Source organism: Gorilla gorilla, chromosome 14, assembly GCF_029281585.2.
Source record: "Gorilla gorilla gorilla isolate KB3781 chromosome 14, NHGRI_mGorGor1-v2.1_pri, whole genome shotgun sequence".
In the NCBI taxonomy this organism is placed as follows: domain Eukaryota; kingdom Metazoa; phylum Chordata; class Mammalia; order Primates; family Hominidae; genus Gorilla; species Gorilla gorilla.
The window spans coordinates 128,118,705-128,137,648 of NC_073238.2; the positions used below are offsets into that span (position 1 = coordinate 128,118,705).

General features: G+C 43.9%; 1 protein-coding gene and 1 long non-coding RNA gene across 6 annotated transcripts in view; one reads left to right on the top strand and one right to left on the bottom strand.

The window, feature by feature from the left end:
* Positions 1–18,944, top strand: part of CUL4A (cullin 4A) — a 59,423-nt gene that overhangs the window by 32,514 nt on the left and 7,965 nt on the right. For all 5 annotated transcript variants that reach the window (XM_019039598.4, XM_055360235.2, XM_019039597.4 and 2 more), the window contains 9 exons: positions 654–772; positions 4,197–4,389; positions 5,633–5,737; positions 6,176–6,286; positions 6,379–6,464; positions 7,190–7,297; positions 14,586–14,699; positions 16,201–16,306; positions 16,463–16,635. In XM_019039598.4, coding sequence (XP_018895143.1) covers positions 654–772; positions 4,197–4,389; positions 5,633–5,737; positions 6,176–6,286; positions 6,379–6,464; positions 7,190–7,297; positions 14,586–14,699; positions 16,201–16,306; positions 16,463–16,635 — 1,115 coding nt within the window. The remainder of the gene's footprint in view (positions 1–653; positions 773–4,196; positions 4,390–5,632; positions 5,738–6,175; positions 6,287–6,378; positions 6,465–7,189; positions 7,298–14,585; positions 14,700–16,200; positions 16,307–16,462; positions 16,636–18,944) is intronic.
* On the bottom strand, positions 7,284–10,819 carry LOC109029409 (uncharacterized). Its single transcript, XR_008671011.2, has 4 exons — positions 10,063–10,819; positions 9,812–9,896; positions 9,201–9,388; positions 7,284–7,970 (listed from the first exon to the last, which is right to left on the bottom strand). It is a non-coding gene; the product is annotated as an uncharacterized lncRNA (long non-coding RNA).

An 18,944-nucleotide genomic window follows, 5' to 3' on the forward strand; every position in this document is an offset into this window, starting at 1 on the left:
AGGCAGAATCTGAGACTTTGTGAATTGTATGACTGTTCACCATTTTATGCTTTAACCTGGCTGCCTCTCAGTAGTTATCATAAAGCAAGTACTTAGAAAATCTATGAGAGTTTTTCTAATTGAGATATGGTTTTAGAAAACTGTTACAAATATTAAAAATCTAAAACACTGAAAACTTTTTTAAATGCTGTGTTAAACACTTCAAAATATCTGATGATGTTTTTCTCTTATAGTTTACTATAGGTGTGAATAAATTTAATCCACTATAAATTAGATTTGATAGCTTGTCCTTTTACATTGTCTGGCCGATGGACTAAATCAGAAGTAGATTGAGAACATGAACCTCCCAGGTTAAATAGTTGGTGTAAACTGGATTTTCTGACTTGCTAACTTAAGTGAAATAAGAGGGCTTCAATGACATGAAGAAGTAAATAATACATCTTCCAACATACTCAGAGAAAATGAGGTTCACCTAATAGGATCCATCTCAGATATTTAACCAGATCAACCTGCTCATGTAGAGGCAGCGATATGGAGACCCGCCCAATTTCTAAGCGGTGTATTGACGTTCTTATGGTGCACGCTGTGTTCTAGTTGAGTTGTTGTTAATGCTGCCCATGCTGTACTCTGCTGACGTGTACTGCACATCTCAGGGCTCGACCACTTACTGGATGAGAACAGAGTGCCGGACCTCGCGCAGATGTACCAGCTGTTCAGCCGGGTGAGGGGCGGGCAGCAGGCGCTGCTGCAGCACTGGAGCGAGTACATCAAGGTACTGGCGGGGTTTGGGGTTTTGAGGCCGCGGGCGTGGGCATTCCCTGCAGGGAGCAGAGCCCCTCCTGAGAACGTCTAGTGTGCCCTGGCAAAGGGAACTGGGCTGCTGGAGGGCCCGTCTGCATTTTCATCACAGATGATAGGGTGGACGGTAGGCTTCCATCTGCTTCCCAATCACCAGTGTGAATTTGCTTTTTAGGATAACACCAGCAGTGATTAGCACCATCAAGGTAGAAAGTATAACTTAAAGAACAACTGTTTTGCTCTTCTTCATCAGCATAAATATTGGTTTAATTCTAAATCATGATTTTTCCTAAAGTAATCATTTTTGTAAATCTGCTTGTCAGACATGATCTCCTCATGCCCTTTCCTCAGTGAGAACTATTATATATTTGGCATATCGGGTTGCTTTATAGACTTTATTTCTTAACGGTCCAAATTTAGGATTTATTACTTAAACTTTCGCTTTCATGTTTCGAAAGCATTTCTTTGGCATCCCTAACAAGCCCAGTCCAACCCGTCGTAGTGGCTTCTTGGGCAGTACCCTGAGTTTTCACATGTCCTGCCCAGGAGAACGGCCCCTTGGTGCTGACATAGGACCTCCCTGAAGACTAGGGGCTCTCGGCCCAGGGCACCACCCCACCAAGGGGACATTTGTTGATGTCTGGAGACATTTGTGGCTGTCTGAACAGAGAGGGTGCTGCTTGCTTTGCTGGGCAGCACCAGGGGTGCTGCTGAATGCACAAGGCAGCCCTCACCACAAAGAATCACCTGCCCAGAGGGCCAGAGTTGCCCAGCCCAAGAAACCTGCTGAAGACCCTCTAATGAGAAGCCATTCTCCAGATGCCCCTCACAGAAACAAGAGAACTGAGGCAGACATCAGGGCCCCTTCACAGATAGCTTGTGTTTTCAGGATGTGCCAGTTGCCTAGCATGAATTTTCCAGCTTAAATGGTGAACATTTAGCAAAAGTCTGTGTTTTTGCTTGCTGGTGACTATTCTTAAGTCCCATAATGAAAAGATAAACAAAATTTCCAGAGAATTACGCTGAGAGGAAAAAAAGAAAAGCCAATCACAGATACTTAACATGTTATTGCATAACATTTTGGAAATGACAAAATTTAGAAATGGAGGATAGATGAAAAGTTACCAGGGTATAGGGATGGGGCGGGGTGTGTGGTTATAAAAGGCCCCAGGAGGTAGCCTTCTGCGGGAACAGTCGGGGTTTTGGCCGAGGTCTAGATGTGCACACCCAGATGAGTTACAAGTAAACTGGGCCATGTGAAAAAGACTGGTGTGTTGTCAGTGTCAGTATCCCAGTTGAGATACTGTTGTGTAGTTTTGCAAACCGTTGCCATTGGAGGAAACTGTGGAAACAAAGATACTGGGATTGCTTTGCTATTTTTACTATTATGCAAATCTTTCATTATCTGAATGAAGATTTCCGTTAAATAAAAAAGATAAAGCTTACATGCTGCTTTATGGAATAATCAGACCTGAAGTCGTGTATCAGTCCAGCTGTGGAAAGCCAGCACTCACAGCACCCCTCCCCACAAGGTCTCGTACAGTGATAGAATTGGAAGTTATAACTGAGTCACACTAAATTGGCCATAAAGCTACTGAAGATTTGGGTTTTTTGCCAGTGAGACAGTCTTCAGGGGATGGGAATATGTGCTAAAAACTAGGAAAAGTTCACCTTTGCAGTTTCCAGTCTGGGTAATAAAAATCAGTGAGTGACCATCACCCCTGAGTGTCAGCAATGAGTAGTTATGCTGTAACAAAATAGTAGTTTATATTCAACTCCACATGCCGTTATCAAAATAAAGCTGGGCCTTGTAGTGTATGTGCATTATTTTAAAATGCAGTTAGCACCACAGGGTGTAGAGTAAGAGGTAAGTCCCTCCCACACCTGCTAGCCACACACCGCCCCTCTCTGGGAGAGTCTGTGCCCTTTCTGTTGGCATCTTTTTTTTTTTTTTTTTTTTTTGAGACGGAGTCTCACTCTGTCATCCAGGCTGGAGTGTAGTGGCGTGATCTCAGCTCACTGCAACCTCTGCCTCCTGGGTTCAAGCAGTTGCCTGCCTCAGCCTCCTGAGTAGCTGGGATTACAGGCTCCCGCCACCACACCCGGCTAATTTTTGTATTTTTAGTAGAGATGGGGTTTCACCATATTGTCCAAGCTGGTCTTGGAACTCCAGACCTTGTGATCCACCCGCCTCAGCCTCCCAAAGTGCTGGGATTTCACGCGTGAGCCACTGCGCCCAGCCTTCTGTTGGCATCTTTCCACCAGCCAGCTACCTCACGTGTGTGTGTGTGATGTGTGAGTGCACATGTGCATTCTATTGAGACGAATTTTTTAAATCCAGTCATTGTATTCAGTTCCTCTTCGGCATATATAGTTTATATCATCAAATGTTAACTGTTTATTAGTGCCCTACACAGACTTTTAGGAATGTTTAATGTAACAGTTTTAAATCAAAAATACAAACTAGGCTAGGCACAGTGGCTCACGCTTGTAATCCCACCACTTTGGGAGGCCAAGGCAGGTGGATCATGAAGTCAAGAGATCGAGACCATCCTGGCCAACATGGTGAAACCCCGTCTCTAGCTGGGCGTGGTGGTGTGCACCTGTAGTCTCAGCTACATGGGAGGCGGAGGTTGCAGTGAGCCAAGATCACGCCACTGCACTCCAGCCTGGTGACAAAGCGAGACTCCATCTCAAAACAAACAAAAAAAAATACAAACTAAAAAAGTGAGCTTTTCATGGTTAGAAGTGATGGAGAAGGAAAACTAGCTAAGAAGTCCCAAGAGGTATATTGAATTAATAGGAATTAACTTGTCTTGGAGGAACTTATACATAAACATTCTTTAAAAAGCAACGGACATTTTCCAGTCGTTTGTAAGTTCTCTCAGAAACAGAATCGTAAGACCAACGCATTAATTGTGTATTTAATTGTATATTCACACCAAGCACAGGGGCTCATGCCTGTAAACCCAGCACTTTGGGAAATCACAGTGAGAGGATTGCTTGAGGCCAGGAGTTCGAGACCAGCCTGGGCAACATGACCCCGTCTCTACAAAACTTTAAAAAGATTGGCCAGATGTGGTGGCCTGAGCCTGTGGCACCAGCTACTCAGGAGGCTGAGGTGGGAGGATTGCTTGAGCTTGGGAGGTTGAGGCTGCAGTGAACCGTGATTGCACCACCACACTCCAGCCTCGGCCGCAGAGTGAGGGCCTGCCTCAAAAAAAAGTGTATTCACTTAATTTTTGAAATGTGAATTCAATTTGTGAAACTTTTAAAGTTATTGAGTATTTACTACTAAGAGTAATTTATGTTAAACTATCCTGATATATGATAGCAGGAGAAGATACTGTTTGCTATTGTAAACATGTTGCTGAGTTGGTATTGATATGCTTTTGCAGACTTTTGGAACAGCGATCGTAATCAATCCTGAGAAAGATAAAGACATGGTCCAAGACCTGCTGGACTTCAAGGACAAGGTGGACCACGTGATCGAGGTCTGCTTCCAGAAGAATGAGCGGTTCGTCAACCTGATGAAGGAGTCCTTTGAGACATTCATCAACAAGAGACCCAACAAGCCTGCAGAACTGATCGGTAGAAAAATATTTGTTTTTTTTGTTTGTTTGTTTTTGAGACAGTCTCACCCATTTCTAGACAATTTTTTAATGTGGGAAAATAAGGTAAAATCAACCAGAATGTTCAAGCTGCTCAAGCGGTGTGTGGAAAGCGTTTTTATCAAGTCTTATTAGGACACACATTTAAAAACCGACACACCTGCATGCATGGGTGGAGGAGGGCATTTCCATAAGGGAAGATGAGGTAAGAATTTAGAAAAGAAATGACGCTTGACTTCGCCAAAGAAGGGAGGGGTGATCACCATCTTTGTATCCTCTAATCCATATTAAAATAGGATAAAACCAGATGAGATCTCAAATGATAATACTATTTTTAAGCTGTACAATTTTTTCACAATAATATCAAAATATATTTCAGAATTCATAGGCTTTCTCTAGTCAGTAAAATTTTTTTTTTAATTCGAAGGAGAAAGGGGGCAAAGAACTGAAATACGACGATACTAGATTGACTGTTGATTACTGCTGAAGATGTAAGATGGAACACGGAGCTCATTGTGCAATTGTCTACTTTTCTGTGTGTTCAGAATATTCCATTACAAAATGTTTAAAAGAAAAAAACTAACAAAAACAGCAACAGAAGGAATTCAGGAGGCAGTTTACTTTGGCTGTTGTTCCTCTGTATCATTTGTGGTTTCTCTAAAGCAAAGGGATGTTGAGCTCTTGGGAGTTTGGGCTTCTGGAAGTCTTGGGTTCTCCCATCACATGGGGACTTTGGTCCTCCCTCCCAAGCCACCTGACGATGGCTTGTGCAGCCTCAGAAACAGGAAGCCTGAGTAGAAATGCTTTCACCCTGCGTTGCCACCTTGGATGCCCTGAGAAAGTCTTTCTCTTTGAGAATGTCTCCTCTGCATTCATGACACCAGATCCTAGAAATAGGCACTCCAGCATCCGGGGCAGTCATGTCCTGAAACCTGAGCATGTATTTGCTGAAGCCATTTTATTTTGAAATTCAGATTGCATTTAAAGATAAGAAAGATATTTAAACCTGCTTTAAACATTCAGTCCTGGCTTCATTAAAATTTTGGGAAGTATTTACTCTCACATGACTTGAGAAGTACTTACCTTAGAAAATCAGATATTTGTTTTTTTGTCATAGTCATTTGGGGAAGGTTCCAGAATGTTCCTGTACAATGTTGCTAATAGAAATTGAAGATGTTCTCTTTTTCTAGTTTAGAGTATTTACTATATGTTTATGCTCACAGCAAAGCATGTGGATTCAAAGTTAAGAGCAGGCAACAAAGAAGCCACAGACGAGGAGCTGGAGCGGACGTTGGACAAGATCATGATCCTGTTCAGGTTCATCCACGGTGAGACTCGGGCACTCAGAAAATGCTGCATAATCAAGAGGTGTAAACAGGCCCTGCTTTCTCAGAGGAGGTTTAGCATGAGAATGTCAGTATCAGTAGAGCCAGTTTGCATTAGAATGAACACTTTTCATCCTGGCTAACATGGTGAAACCCCGTCTACTGAAAATACAAAAAATTAGCCAGGCGTGGTGGCGGATGCCTGTAGTCCCACCTACTTGGGAGGCTGAGGCAGGAGAATGGCGTGAACGCGGGAGGCGGAGCTTGCAGTGAGCCGAGATCGCGCCACTGCACTGCAGCCTGGGCGACAGAGCAAGACTCCGTCTCAAAAAAAAAAAAAAAAAAAAAACTTTTAAGGGTTTTCAGCAGTTGAAGTTTGAAGTTTAACATTTGCTTATCAACTCTCTGATGTCTTGATTATTCTCATCTGGTTATAAATAGGTAAAGATGTCTTTGAAGCATTTTATAAAAAAGATTTGGCAAAAAGACTCCTTGTTGGGAAAAGTGCCTCAGTCGATGCTGAAAAGTCTATGTTGTCAAAGCTCAAGCATGGTAAGCGTGTGGGGCCTGGGCTCCTCCCCTGTAACTGAGGGTTGCTGCCCCGTGTGTTACCCCGATCTCACTCCCTCCTTTGCTGTGTCCAGAGTGCGGTGCAGCCTTCACCAGCAAGCTGGAAGGCATGTTCAAGGACATGGAGCTTTCGAAGGACATCATGGTTCATTTCAAGCAGGTGAGTTGTGTTTCTTCAGGTAAAGCAGCTTTTTAAAAAGTATCTGTTAGTGTGGTGGCTCATGCCTGTAATCCCAGCACTTTGGGAGGCAGAGGCAAGAGGCGTTCTTGAGGCCAGAAGTTCAAAACTACCCTGATCAACATAGCAAGACCCAGTCTCTACAAAAGAAAAATTTTTTAAATGAACATGTAGTCCTAGCTACTGGGGTAGGGCTGAAGTGAGAAGATCACTTGAGCCCAGGAGTTTGAGGCTGCAGTGAGCCGTGACTGCACCACTGCGCTCCAGCCTGGGCAACAGAGTGAGACCTTGTTGTGGATGGGTGGATAGATAGATACATACATAGACAGAGATAGCAGTACCTTGTCATAGATAGATAAATAGATAAGGTAGGTAGATTCAATAGATTAGATAGAAAGAATGAATCTCACTCTATGTAAGAAAAAAATTACACTATTAATGTTTCACAAGTAAATTTTAAAAGAAGAAAAAGAAGATCTAAACGTGTGGCAAGAATTTTATTTCAGTGAGTCTGGTGGTGACACCTGAAGAAGGGAAAAAGGCAGTCCTAGTGAGGCATTGGGTTTCATGGAATACATTCTGGGAACTGAGATAAATTCTAACACAGATGAAACTTTATATTGAAAATTACACGGTTTATTTTGTTTTAGGTTAATTATGTTTTATTACTTTCTCAAAATGATTGTCTTGGATTTCTCTGTTTTTAGCATATGCAGAATCAGAGTGACTCAGGCCCTATAGACCTCACAGTGAACATACTCACAATGGGCTACTGGCCAACGTACACGCCCATGGAAGTGCACTTAACCCCAGAAGTAAGTGTGCAGAAAGCATGCTGTCCGCTCCCACTGTCATGCCCTTACCAGGCACAGATATGTTGCCTTCAAGAATTGTTTAATGGGGAGTTTTTAAAAATAGCCCACTCAGTCCAAAATCAAAGTGCTCTTATGGTCTTTGGAAATCTGCTTGAGAAAGTGACCACTTTTGTCACCCTCTGTGGCTCCTCCCAGTGCAGCCTGTGTCCACCTGCTGACCTGCAGGGGGTCCATGAGCACAGGCACTTGTTTTGGAAGTTATGGCTTATTAAGCTGCGGTTCTTGTCTGGTTGTTCTTTCTTTCCATTGTAGACAGTGCTGAAGTCTTGGGAATGGCATTATTTAGGGCCTTCTTTGTCAGCCACTACTTTAGCTACACTAAACCCTTTAGTGGAGGGTTTGCACGCCGGAGGTAGAATTCTGTGCTCAATGAAGTTAAAATCAGTGGGAGATACAATACATGCACCATTCATTTAATACCAGGCAAAGGGAAAGGGCTGAGACCAGCCTGGAATCATGGAAGACTTCCTGGAAAAGGCGTCCCTTAAGCCTGATCTCAAGTAAAGATGAATGATGATTTCATCAGCTGAGAAGGGAAGAAAGACACACAGCTACAGTGGTAGGACAGTGTAATTCCTTTTCTTATCCATCATGAGGGTCATGGCCAATGCTCCTTTAACAAAAGACAAATTAGGAGGAGAAAACCATAACAAATTTATTTAATCAAAGTTTTATTTAACACATCAGGCTTCAGAAACGAAGACCAAAGACCCAGGGAAGACTGTCCATTGTTATGCTTAGGTTTGATAAAGAATGGGCAGCCATGTAGAAATAGGTGTGTTAGTCTGTTTTGCATTGCTGTAAAGGAGTACCTGGGGCTGGGTAATTTGTAAAGAAAAGAGTTTTCATTGACTCATGGTTCTGCAGGCTGTACAAGCGTGACACCTGTGTCTGTGCAACTTCTGATGAGGTCCCAGGAAGCTTTTACTCAAGGTTGAAGGCAAAGGGGGAGTAGGCGAGAGAGAGGGCGCAACAGGTGGTGGGGGAAGGTCCCAGACTCCTTAACAATCAGATCTCGTGGTAACTCATTACCACAGGGAGGGCGCCAGGCCATTCATGAGGGATCCACCCCCATGACCCAAACACCTCCCACCAGGCCCCACCTCCAGCACTGCAGATCACAGTTCACCGTGAGATTTAGAGGGGACAGACCCCCAAACTCTTATCAATGTGACTGGACAGAAGGGTACCATCTAACAGTAGTAGAGTAGCGGGGAAACCAGTAAGGCCTGTCCAGATTCTTCTTGGCCTCACTGGGCAATGTTCTTTCCTCCCAGGTGTAGGGCAGGACACCTCTGGAACAAGAGTCTTATGACTTAACTATCAGCAAGGTAGGTCAGAGAACTTCTTAATATCCAGATCCTACACAAAAGGGCAGGGGAAGCATAGAGTAGTATCTCCAGGCTTTATGGCTGGCTTTGGGCAAGAGGGGTTTGAGTTTTCTCTGGCCTGCCTTGGGGAAGAAGAGTTCTCATTCCAGGAGAACTTTGGGGGAGAAGGTGGGGTGGAAGAAGGTGAGTGAGAGATCTTGCTTCTGAGGCGTCCTAGCCAGACTTAGAGAACATGGGCGGGATGCTCAAAGAAAGCCAGGCAGCCTGCTTTCCACGCTGGCCACGTGGTGCTGTCCCTTCCTCTCTCCACAGATGTTTGTGCTTCTACACCATTCCCTTTCCCCTTAATATTCTAGTGGCTGTTTCCCAAGAACATAAGCACCTGTCAAATGAGGGCATTCACCCTGATATAATACTTTCACCCCATTTCTGTTGGTTGTCTCCGATATGTCCTTTGTGGTGTTTTTCCGGTACCCAGCTGACCCCAGGACCCAGGCGGCGTTCGTTGCTACCTGTGAGTAGGTTCAGGTTGGGCAGGTCCAGCCAGATGCCCCGTGTCCCCATCAGGATCCTGGCGGGAGGTGTGCACTATCACGTGCCCCAGTGTCTTGGTGACATTCGATAGGATCCTCCTGTGAAGGTGCTGGCTGGTTTCTCCACCGTATCGTTAGTGTTTTTCCTTTTGTAATCACTAAGTAATCTGTGAGGAGACATTTCAAGACTATGTAAACCTCTTAATCCTCATCCAGCTGTCACCTGTGTGGCGATTCCTGGCTAAATTGATTTTTACCTGGTGAATGGGGATTTTTTTCCAGCTCTGTCATTTCTCTGTATTTAGAAGTTGGCATTCTAAGGAAGAGCCCTTCTTTCCACCCCCTTTATTTACTTATGTATTTCTCTTTATATCATTATGAACTCACGGATTCTTAATTTATGTACTTATTTTGATGCTTAAATTGTCCCATATGTGGTCTGTGAGCCACCCTTAACACTGGTTCCTTTGCTCTTTGATATGCCTACATCATTTTTTTAGTACTTTTTTGTTTTCTAGCAAAAGTTGTTTGAAGCTTACCATACTGTATTTTTTTTATTGTGGTAAAATACACTTTAACATTCAAGTTACCTTTTTAAAGTGTGTGGTTCAGTAACATCAAGTGCAGTTGTTCCTCAGTATCCACGGGCTATTGGTTCCAGGACTCCCACAGATACTAAAATTCACAGACTCAATTCTGTTATTTTATGTAAGTGTGAGATCTTATATAACCTATGCATACCCTCCCATGTACTGTAAATAATCTCTAGATGATTTATAATACCTAACAAATGCTGTGTAAATAGTTGTTACACTGTATTGTTAACAGTACAGTAACAGACCTGTCTGTTCAGATTCTTCCTGGCCTTTTAGGGGATCACTGACGAAAAAACTTAGTGCATGTTCAGTACAGACAACCATCCTTTTTTTGCTTTCGAATATTTTTGACCTGAGATTGGTTGAATCCATGGCTGTGGAACCCATGGACACAGAAGGCCAGTGGTACATTTACAGTGTTACAGAGCTGTCACCCCTGTCGATTCCAGAATTTTTCCATCATTCCATTAGCAGCTCCTCCCCAGCCTGCTCTCCTCCGGACCCCGGCAGCCACTATCTGCTTCCTGTCTCTGTGGATTTGTCTACATTAGATAGTTCACAGAAATGGAATCACAATATGTGAGCTTTTGTGTCCGGCTTCTTTCACTTAGCATGCTGTTTTCAAAGTCCATCCGTGCTGCACCATACATCAGCGCTTTATTCCATCCGTGCTGCGCCATACACGAGCGCTTTATTCCATCCGTGCTGCGCCATACACGAGCGCTTTATTCCATCCGTGCTGCGCCATACACGAGCGCTTTATTCCATCCGTGCTGCGCCATACACGAGCGCTTTATTCCATCCGTGCTGCGCCATACACGAGCGCTTTATTCCATCCGTGCTGCGCCATACACGAGCGCTTTATTCCATCCGTGCTGCGCCATACACCAGCGCTTTATTCCATCCGTGCTGCGCCATACACCAGCGCTTTATTCCATCCGTGCTGCGCCATACACCAGCGCTTTATTCCATCCGTGCTGCGCCATACACGAGCGCTTTATTCCATCCGTGCTGCGCCATACACCAGCGCTTTATTCCATCCGTGCTGCGCCATACACCAGCGCTTTATTCCATCCGTGCTGCGCCATACATCAGCGCTTTATTCCATCCGTGCTGTGCCATACATCAGCGCTTTATTGCTTTTCTGGCTGAATAACATCGCATTGTATCGATAGGTCACATCTGGTTTCTCCATTCACCAAACATTGGGCATTTGGGTTATTTCCACCTTTTGGCCGCTGTGAATAATGCTGCTGTGAACATGGGTGTACAAGTTTTAGTTTGAACACCTGCGGTCACTTCTTTTGGGGTATATACCTGGGAGTGGAACTGCTGGGTCATGCAGTAACTTTAAGTTACTGAGGAATTGCCGGGCTGTTTCCCATAGTGGCTGCAGCAGCTTTTATTCCAGTTAGCAATCACGAGAACTTCCCACCTTCTCACCTACACCTGTGATCTGCCTCTTTCGTTGTAGCCATCCCTGTCCATATGAGCTGGTCTCTCATCTTGCCGTGATTTGCATTTCCCTGATGACTGTTGATGTTGAGCATCTTTTCATGTCCTGATTGACCATTTGCATATCTTCTTTGGAGAAATGTCTGTTCACGTGCTTTGCCTAGTTTTTAACCGGGCTGTTTATCTTTTGTTATTAAGCTATAAGAGCTCTTTATATTCCAAATGCTAGACCCTTATCAGATCTGTGATTTGCAAGTATTTTCTCCCATTCTGTGGGCTTTTTACTTTCTTGATAGTGTGCTTTCCACAAAAGTTTTTAATTATGGTAAAATCACATTTATTTTCTCTTTTGTAACTTTTGGTGTCATGTCTGAGAAACCATTGCCAAATCAAGATCACAAAAAATTGACGAGGCCAGGTGCAGTGCCTCACACCTATAATCTCAGCACTTTGGGAAGCCAAAGATCACTTGAGCCCAGGAGTTAGGAACAGCCTAGGCAACATGGTAAAGCCCCGTCTCTACAAAAAATAGACAGATTAGCCGCATGTGGTGGTGCCTGCCTACAGACCCAGCCACTCAGGAGGTTGAGGTGGCAGGATTGCTTGAGTCTGGGAGGTTAAGGCTGCAGTGAGCTGTGATCGAGCCTCTGTACTCCATCCTGGGCAACAGAGTGAGATCCGAGACTGTGTCTCAAAAAAAGAAAATAAAATAGCACTATGTATTCTCCCAAAAGTTTTATAGTTTTAGCTCATATGTTTCAGTCTTTGACCCATTTTGGGCCTGGACTGGTAGCTAGCACATAGTACTCAAATGATAGCATTATGATGATAATTATCCTCATTAATACCAATCCAGTCCTAGGAATGAATCCCAAGGAGATGGTTTTTAGGAAAGATATGCGCTAAGAGGTTTATCACAAACCATGGTACTTCTCAAGGCAAAAAGAAAAAAGAGGCTGATCACATTATTGACTTTTATTTAGGTATGGTAATGGCATAGTAGATACATTTCCTAAAAGAGTTCCTGTCCTTTAGAGATACAGAAATACCTACAAATGAAATGAAATCGATGATATCGTGCCTGGGATTTGGTGTCATTGAAGATGGGGAGTAGGTGCAGCAGGTGATTTATACATGTGGTTTCATAGAAAGGTGACTCTTGGGCTGAGTTTTGAAGCATGAAGAGGAGATTGCCAAGCAGATGTGAGGTCAGCAGGAATTTCTGACAGGGCGCAGCTTAGACAGAAACACAGAGAAACTAAAAGGGCACGTCAAGTCTAGAGAGCAGCAGGCATTTATGCAGCACCTGCTGGTGCCATGTACAGTGCTGCAATGGGGAGTCAGAGAGCCAGAGGCCCTGCCCTGTGAGCCCGTGTCCGGAGTCCACATTCACACTGTGCTATAGATGCTGGTAGAGCTAAGAGGGTGTCAGAGAAGACCTCTCTGAGGAGGCAGTTCTGGAAATGAGTAGGTTTCATGAGGGAGATGGGTTATGGGATCCAGCAGAAGAAACCACGTGTGTGAAAGTCTGAGGGGATGAGAATGTATGAAAGACAGTGGAATGATCGACTGAACTGGGCCTGGGGGATTGAGGGGCACAGGCCAGGTCTGTGAGATCAGAGGTTAGAATTTCACGCTTTCTTTGTCCCAGGATCTTTGGAAGCCATCCAGAGACACAGGGAATGGTGAGCGTGTGGGAGAGGAGGGATTGGTTTGGATTTGTGTTCCTGCCCAAATCTCATATTGAATTGTAATCACCACTGCTGGGGGAGGGCCCGGGTGGGAAGCGACCAGATCATGGGGGCAGATTTCCCCCTTGCTGTGCTCATGGTAGTGAGTGAGTTCTCATGAGATCTGGTTGTTTAAAAGTATGTAGCACCTCCCCCTTCTCTCTCTTCCCTGCTCCCGTCATGTGAAGACATGCCTGCTTTTTTCCTCTTACCTTCTGCCATGATTAAAAGTTTCCTGAGGCCTCCACAGCCAAGCTACTTGTACAGCCTGCAGAACTGTGAGCCAATTAAACTTTCCTTCTTTATAAATTACCCAGTGTCAGGTATTTCTTTATAGCAGTGAAAGAATGGACCCATACAAGACGTATAGGTGGATGCTGAGTCCCGGAGCATTGGCATTTGTGGAGTGGACGAGAGCAGGGGGAGGCCACGCCCTGGGCTGTGCAGAGATGGTCTCCTGAGGCGAAACTGATGAGCCCTCGCATGCGCAGCACAGACGCGTCGGAGATCCCGGGTGCAGTGGACACCAGACAGGATCAAGCTGAAGAGTGGAGGGTATGACGGACCAGGAAGGGCATGCAGAAGTCAGGGAAAGCACTGCACATGGGAGAGTCACGCACAGCCTGCCCCTGAGAGGCATCCGGGAAACACGAGCAGGATCCGGGCGATGGGAAAGGCTGGTGCACTGAACGCTGGGAACTTGAAAATGCAGCAACCACAATTTTAAGGATCAGTAGAAAGTTTGGAAAATGTAAGAAATTCACTCAAGGCCAGGCACAGTCTAATTCCAGCGTATTGGGAGGCCGAGGCAGGAGGAGCGCTTGGGCCCAGGATTTCAAGACCAGCCTGGGCAGCATGAGAAGACCCATCTCTACAAAAAAAAAAAAAAAAAATCAACAGGCTTGGTGTCATGTACCTGTAGTCCCAGCTGCTCAGGACACTGAGGCAGGAGGATCACTTGCACCTGGGAGATCCAGCCTGCAGTAAGCTAGGATCACACCACAACCTCGCTGACAGAGCAAGCCTGTGTTCCAAAAAAGAAAAGAAATTCACCCAGAAACTAATCATAGAAACAACTAACTCGTGCTGCACTTTCTGTGCAGGCCCTGATGGAGGTGTTTGCCGTCAGCCCCTGCACAGTGCAGCGCAAGGGGTTGTGGTGTCACCCTTCACAGATGAGGAAGCAGGAGCCTCGCTCATTGCAGGGAACACCAGCCGAGGCCAGGGCTAGCCATGGCCGGGCTGAGACACAGGATCTGGCCTCAGACACCTTTTTCTTGACGGCTCCAGTCTTCACTCTGTGCCACTGGCCCCCAGCAAGCCCTGGTATGTACAGAGACCACGGAATACAGCTGGTCTGTACCATGAAACACCAGTGCAGGCATTATCTCGTTGACACTGAGAAGCCCCAAAGTTCAAGGATTGAGGACGTTTTTACAAATAATGGAATCCAGAAAGTGTCAGAATATAGAGCTGACCTTTTAATTCAGCCGTGAAAAATTGTAAAACTCTGTGCATTGAATGGGGGGCTATTGAGATGGATGGTGTGCAGCATAATTTCGTTGTTCTCCTATGCTTGACAGATGGTTAAACTTCAGGAAGTATTTAAGGCATTTTATCTTGGAAAGCACAGCGGTCGAAAACTTCAGTGGCAAACTACTTTGGGACATGCTGTTTTAAAAGCGGAGTTTAAAGAAGTAAGTTGTCTGTTTCATTTATTTTTTATTATTTGTAAATATGTTAATATAATTTTTTTATTGTTACTGGACTTTAGTAGCAAAAAAGGAGTGTTTCACTTTAATTCACTAGCTTTTATAAGTCCATAAAATTTATAACAGTTAAAGGGTTAATATTCCAATCAATAAAAATTCTTAAGAAATCAATCCATAGAAAACCATTTACCTATTGAAAAAAAGAGCAGAGAATGTGAAGAGGCAACTCATAAAAGAAAAATTGAAAAAAAATCTGTGAAGATGCATTACACTTCTCTGCTAAACAGAGGGCTTCAAAGTAAAATACAGTAAGATGCCACTTTTTGACGAAGAGATTTGATGAAGCCTAAAAAATAAAAAAAATTAAAAAAAACGGACTCTTGCCCACTGCTGGAAGAAGCATAAACTGTAGTGAGCTTTTGGAAGGGCAGTTTGGCATTGTGAACTTTGGCAACCCTGCTGCCGAATTGCTGCCTTAGTTTCAACTCTAGGAACTCATCTTAATGAGACGTTTTCACGGATTAATGAATGAGAATAGTGGTTGCAGTGCTGTTATTATGAGCGATTATTTAAGAGGGGAGAATGCATGCAATGCACTGATCAATGAAAGGCGCTTATGAAACAGGGCAATTATATACACTAAGCAAAAACATAAAATTCCTATTTCGTATAGCTGTTATATTAATAATAAACTTATCTGTACATTATCAAATAAGTTATACATACCTACTTTATTATTGTAGAGAGTCATATACATGAAACCATATATACTCTTCCTTAAGGTATTAGGAAAGTTAATTTCTGTTATCCCCAGTTTTTGCCCTACTTGCTGACTTTAGTTGAACTTGACCTCCACAGGGTGTGTACCAGCACCACCAACTGCAGCTCTCTCCAGGTGTGCAGGAAGGGCTTGTTATGGGCTTGTGATGAGTCCGGGCTGGGTCCGCAGAGGGAGCCACCAACTGTCACCCGAACTCTCATGTGCCTCTCGCGGGTCTGACCTGGAGGCATGTGGCAAGTTGCTGCAGCACTAACTCCTGAATAGAAAAGGAGATCATCCTGGGATATATAAGGCCAAATTGCATTCACCCCTACGTTACAGTCAGTCCTGTATAAAAGAAAGCTGGACTGTAATCCCAGCACTTTGGGAGGCCGAGGTGGGTGGATCACAAGGTCAGGAGATCGAGACCATCCTGGCTAACACAGTGAAACTCCATCTCTACTAAAAATAAAAAAAATTAGCCGGGCTTGGTAGGCACCAGTAGTCCCAGCTACTCGAGAGGCTGAGGCAGGAGAATGGCGTGATTCCGGGAAGTGGGGCTTGCAGTGAGCTGAGATTGTGCCACTGCACTCCAGCCTGGGTGACAGAGCGAGACTCCTTCTCAAAAAAAAAAAAAAAAGTTTGAGAGCAAAAAGAAGCTTCTTTTAATTTTTCAAAGATTGTGCATGCACAGCTTCAGAGGTGTGATGAGGCCTTCTCTTCCAGGGGAAGAAGGAATTCCAGGTGTCCCTCTTCCAGACACTGGTGCTCCTCATGTTCAACGAGGGAGATGGCTTCAGCTTTGAGGAGATAAAAATGGCCACGGGGATAGGTACGAAAACCACAGAGTGCATAGCTCCATGAGTTGTTCTTAAAGCATGTATATTTGTTTTAAGATAAGACATAGACTTGGTAGCATGATTCGTTTACTGTTGTTGAGTCTCATTCGTTTAACGCCAGCCTTTGCCTGCATTTGCTTCCCATTCAGAGGATAGTGAATTGCGCAGAACGCTGCAGTCCCTGGCCTGTGGCAAAGCACGTGTGCTGATTAAAAGTCCCAAAGGAAAGGAAGTGGAAGATGGAGACAAGTTCATTTTTAATGGAGAGTTCAAGCACAAGTTGTTTAGAATAAAGATCAATCAAATTCAGATGAAGGAAACTGTATGTATAAACTTTCTCTTTTTACTTATAGGGGGTTTAGCAGGGAATCATTTGTTTTTGTAGTAATGTTTTTGGCTGTTAGAGGCCTGAAGCACATTTCTAAAATAATCCAATTTCACTATGTAATGTTTGTAAGAGTACTCATTTTCATGTCGCTTTCATTAACTTCACATTCTCAGTAGGAAAGAAAATCAGAAAAAAAGCCACTTAATGTTATTCCTATTCACAAAAAAGTTGTGTGCTAAGCCAGAACTCCCCATGGTCATAGGGTTTCGAAAATTATCCACACTTTTTCTATGGTAATAGAATCTGATATGGTTCACTCTTGGTGTTGTACATTCTGTGGGTCTGGGTAAATGTATAATGTTATGTATCCACCATTATAGGATCATACAGGACAGTTTCATTGCCCTAAAAATTCTCTTATGTTCTGTCACTGTATCCCTGTCTCCCTCCAAGCCCCTGGCAACCCCTGACCCTGTTACTGTCACCATAATTTTGCCCTTTCCTGAATGCCATACAGTTGGAGTCATAGTGTATATGGCCTTTTCAGATTGGCTTCTGTATTTATTAGAATGCATTTAAGGTTCACCATGTCTCTTCATGGCTGGGTAACTCTTTGCTTTTTGCACTGAAGGATTCTCCGTTGTCTGGATGCATCACAACTTATCCCTTCACCTACTGAAGGACATCTGGTTGTTTCCAAGTTTTGGTGATGATGACTAAAGCTGCTATAAACATTTCTGTGCAGGTTTTTATGTGGACTTAAGTTTTTAACTCCTTTGAGGGTGCACCTTTTATAGTGGGCAAAAGTGAGAAGGTCTATCAGTTCTTTCTCCCGAAGGTAACCACTATTGCCCTTTTTGTTTGTGGTCACAGCCTTTTTCTGTGGTGTGAGTATATGTAAACTTTTTTTTTAGTGGGATCACTAAGCCAGGCACAGTGACATGCACGCATAGTCTCAGCTACTCGGGAGGGTCGCTTGATCCCGGGAGTTTGAGGCCAGCCTGAGCAATGCAGTGAGACCCCAAACTCTACAAAAGAAAAAACACCTGGGATCACTGTACATATGGCACCTGTCAGGGCCCTCCTGTAGCCAGTTTTCGTTGGTGATCGCAGTCTTCTCCTTGCCAGGACTTGTTGCAGGAGCACAGTGCCAGTTGTGTAGACCCACCAGGGCTGGCAGTGCCCTCGGCCACAGGCACTAACATTCCTCCACTGCCCCTCCTGAAAATAAGATTACGTTCAACACCCTGGCACAGACATTTCTGTGCACTTGTTAGATTGTTTCTTTAGTGTGATTCTTGCTCTGGAGCTGCTGGGTAAAATAATGTGTACTTGTCTTAGTTTGCTCTTTTCCAAGTTGAAGTCTGGCAGATTTCACCAGAGCACAGTGTCTGCCCCCACCTCCACCTGTCCTTTGCTCACCCTGTTCTGAGCAGCCCAAAGATAGTTTGTTGCAGTTTTCATTTTGATTTCTGATTCTTTACAGCATCTTTCTACCACTCAGTAGTTTATACAAATTATATAATCTTTCTAATGCTCAGTTTCTCATATTTAAAATAGACATACTACTACCTCAAGTTGTGAGAATTAAATGAATCGTTTAGAAAGCTCTTTGCCACACACCTGTAAGCACTTCATACATGTTGATGCTGCTCTTTTTATGCTTAGCCATTTGTATTTTTCTTTTTCTAATTGCTTTTCAAGTCATATGCATTCATTATAATGTTTTTTCTCTTACTGATTAGTAGGTTTTCTTTATATATTAAGGATATTAATGCTTTGTCCCTTTTTTTTTTCATGTTTTTTTTTTTTTTTTTTGCATTTCACTCTGTCGTCCAGGCTGGAGTGCAGTGGTACAATCTCGCTCACCGCAACCTCCGTCCTCCGGGTTCAAGCGATTCTCCTGTCTCAGCCTCTCGAGTAGCTGGGACTACAGGCATGTGCCACCACACTCAACTAAGTTTTCTATTTTTAGTAGAGACAGGGTTTCACCATGTTGGCCAGGCTGGTCTCAAACTCCTGACCTCAGGTGAGTCACCCATCTCGGCCTCCCAAAATGCTGAGATTACAGGCGTGAGCCACCATGCCCAGCCTGCTTTGTCATTTTTGACAGATAATTTTGTTGTTTTTATTGGGTTTTTTTTCACATAACAGTTTTTAAGTTCTCAAATATAGTCTCCTTTTCTTTTATGGTTTCTGACTTAACATGTAATGCTGTATTAGGCCATTCTTGTATTGCTATAAGGAAATACCTGAAACTGGGTAATTTATAAAGAAGAGAAGTTTAATTGGCTCACGGTTCT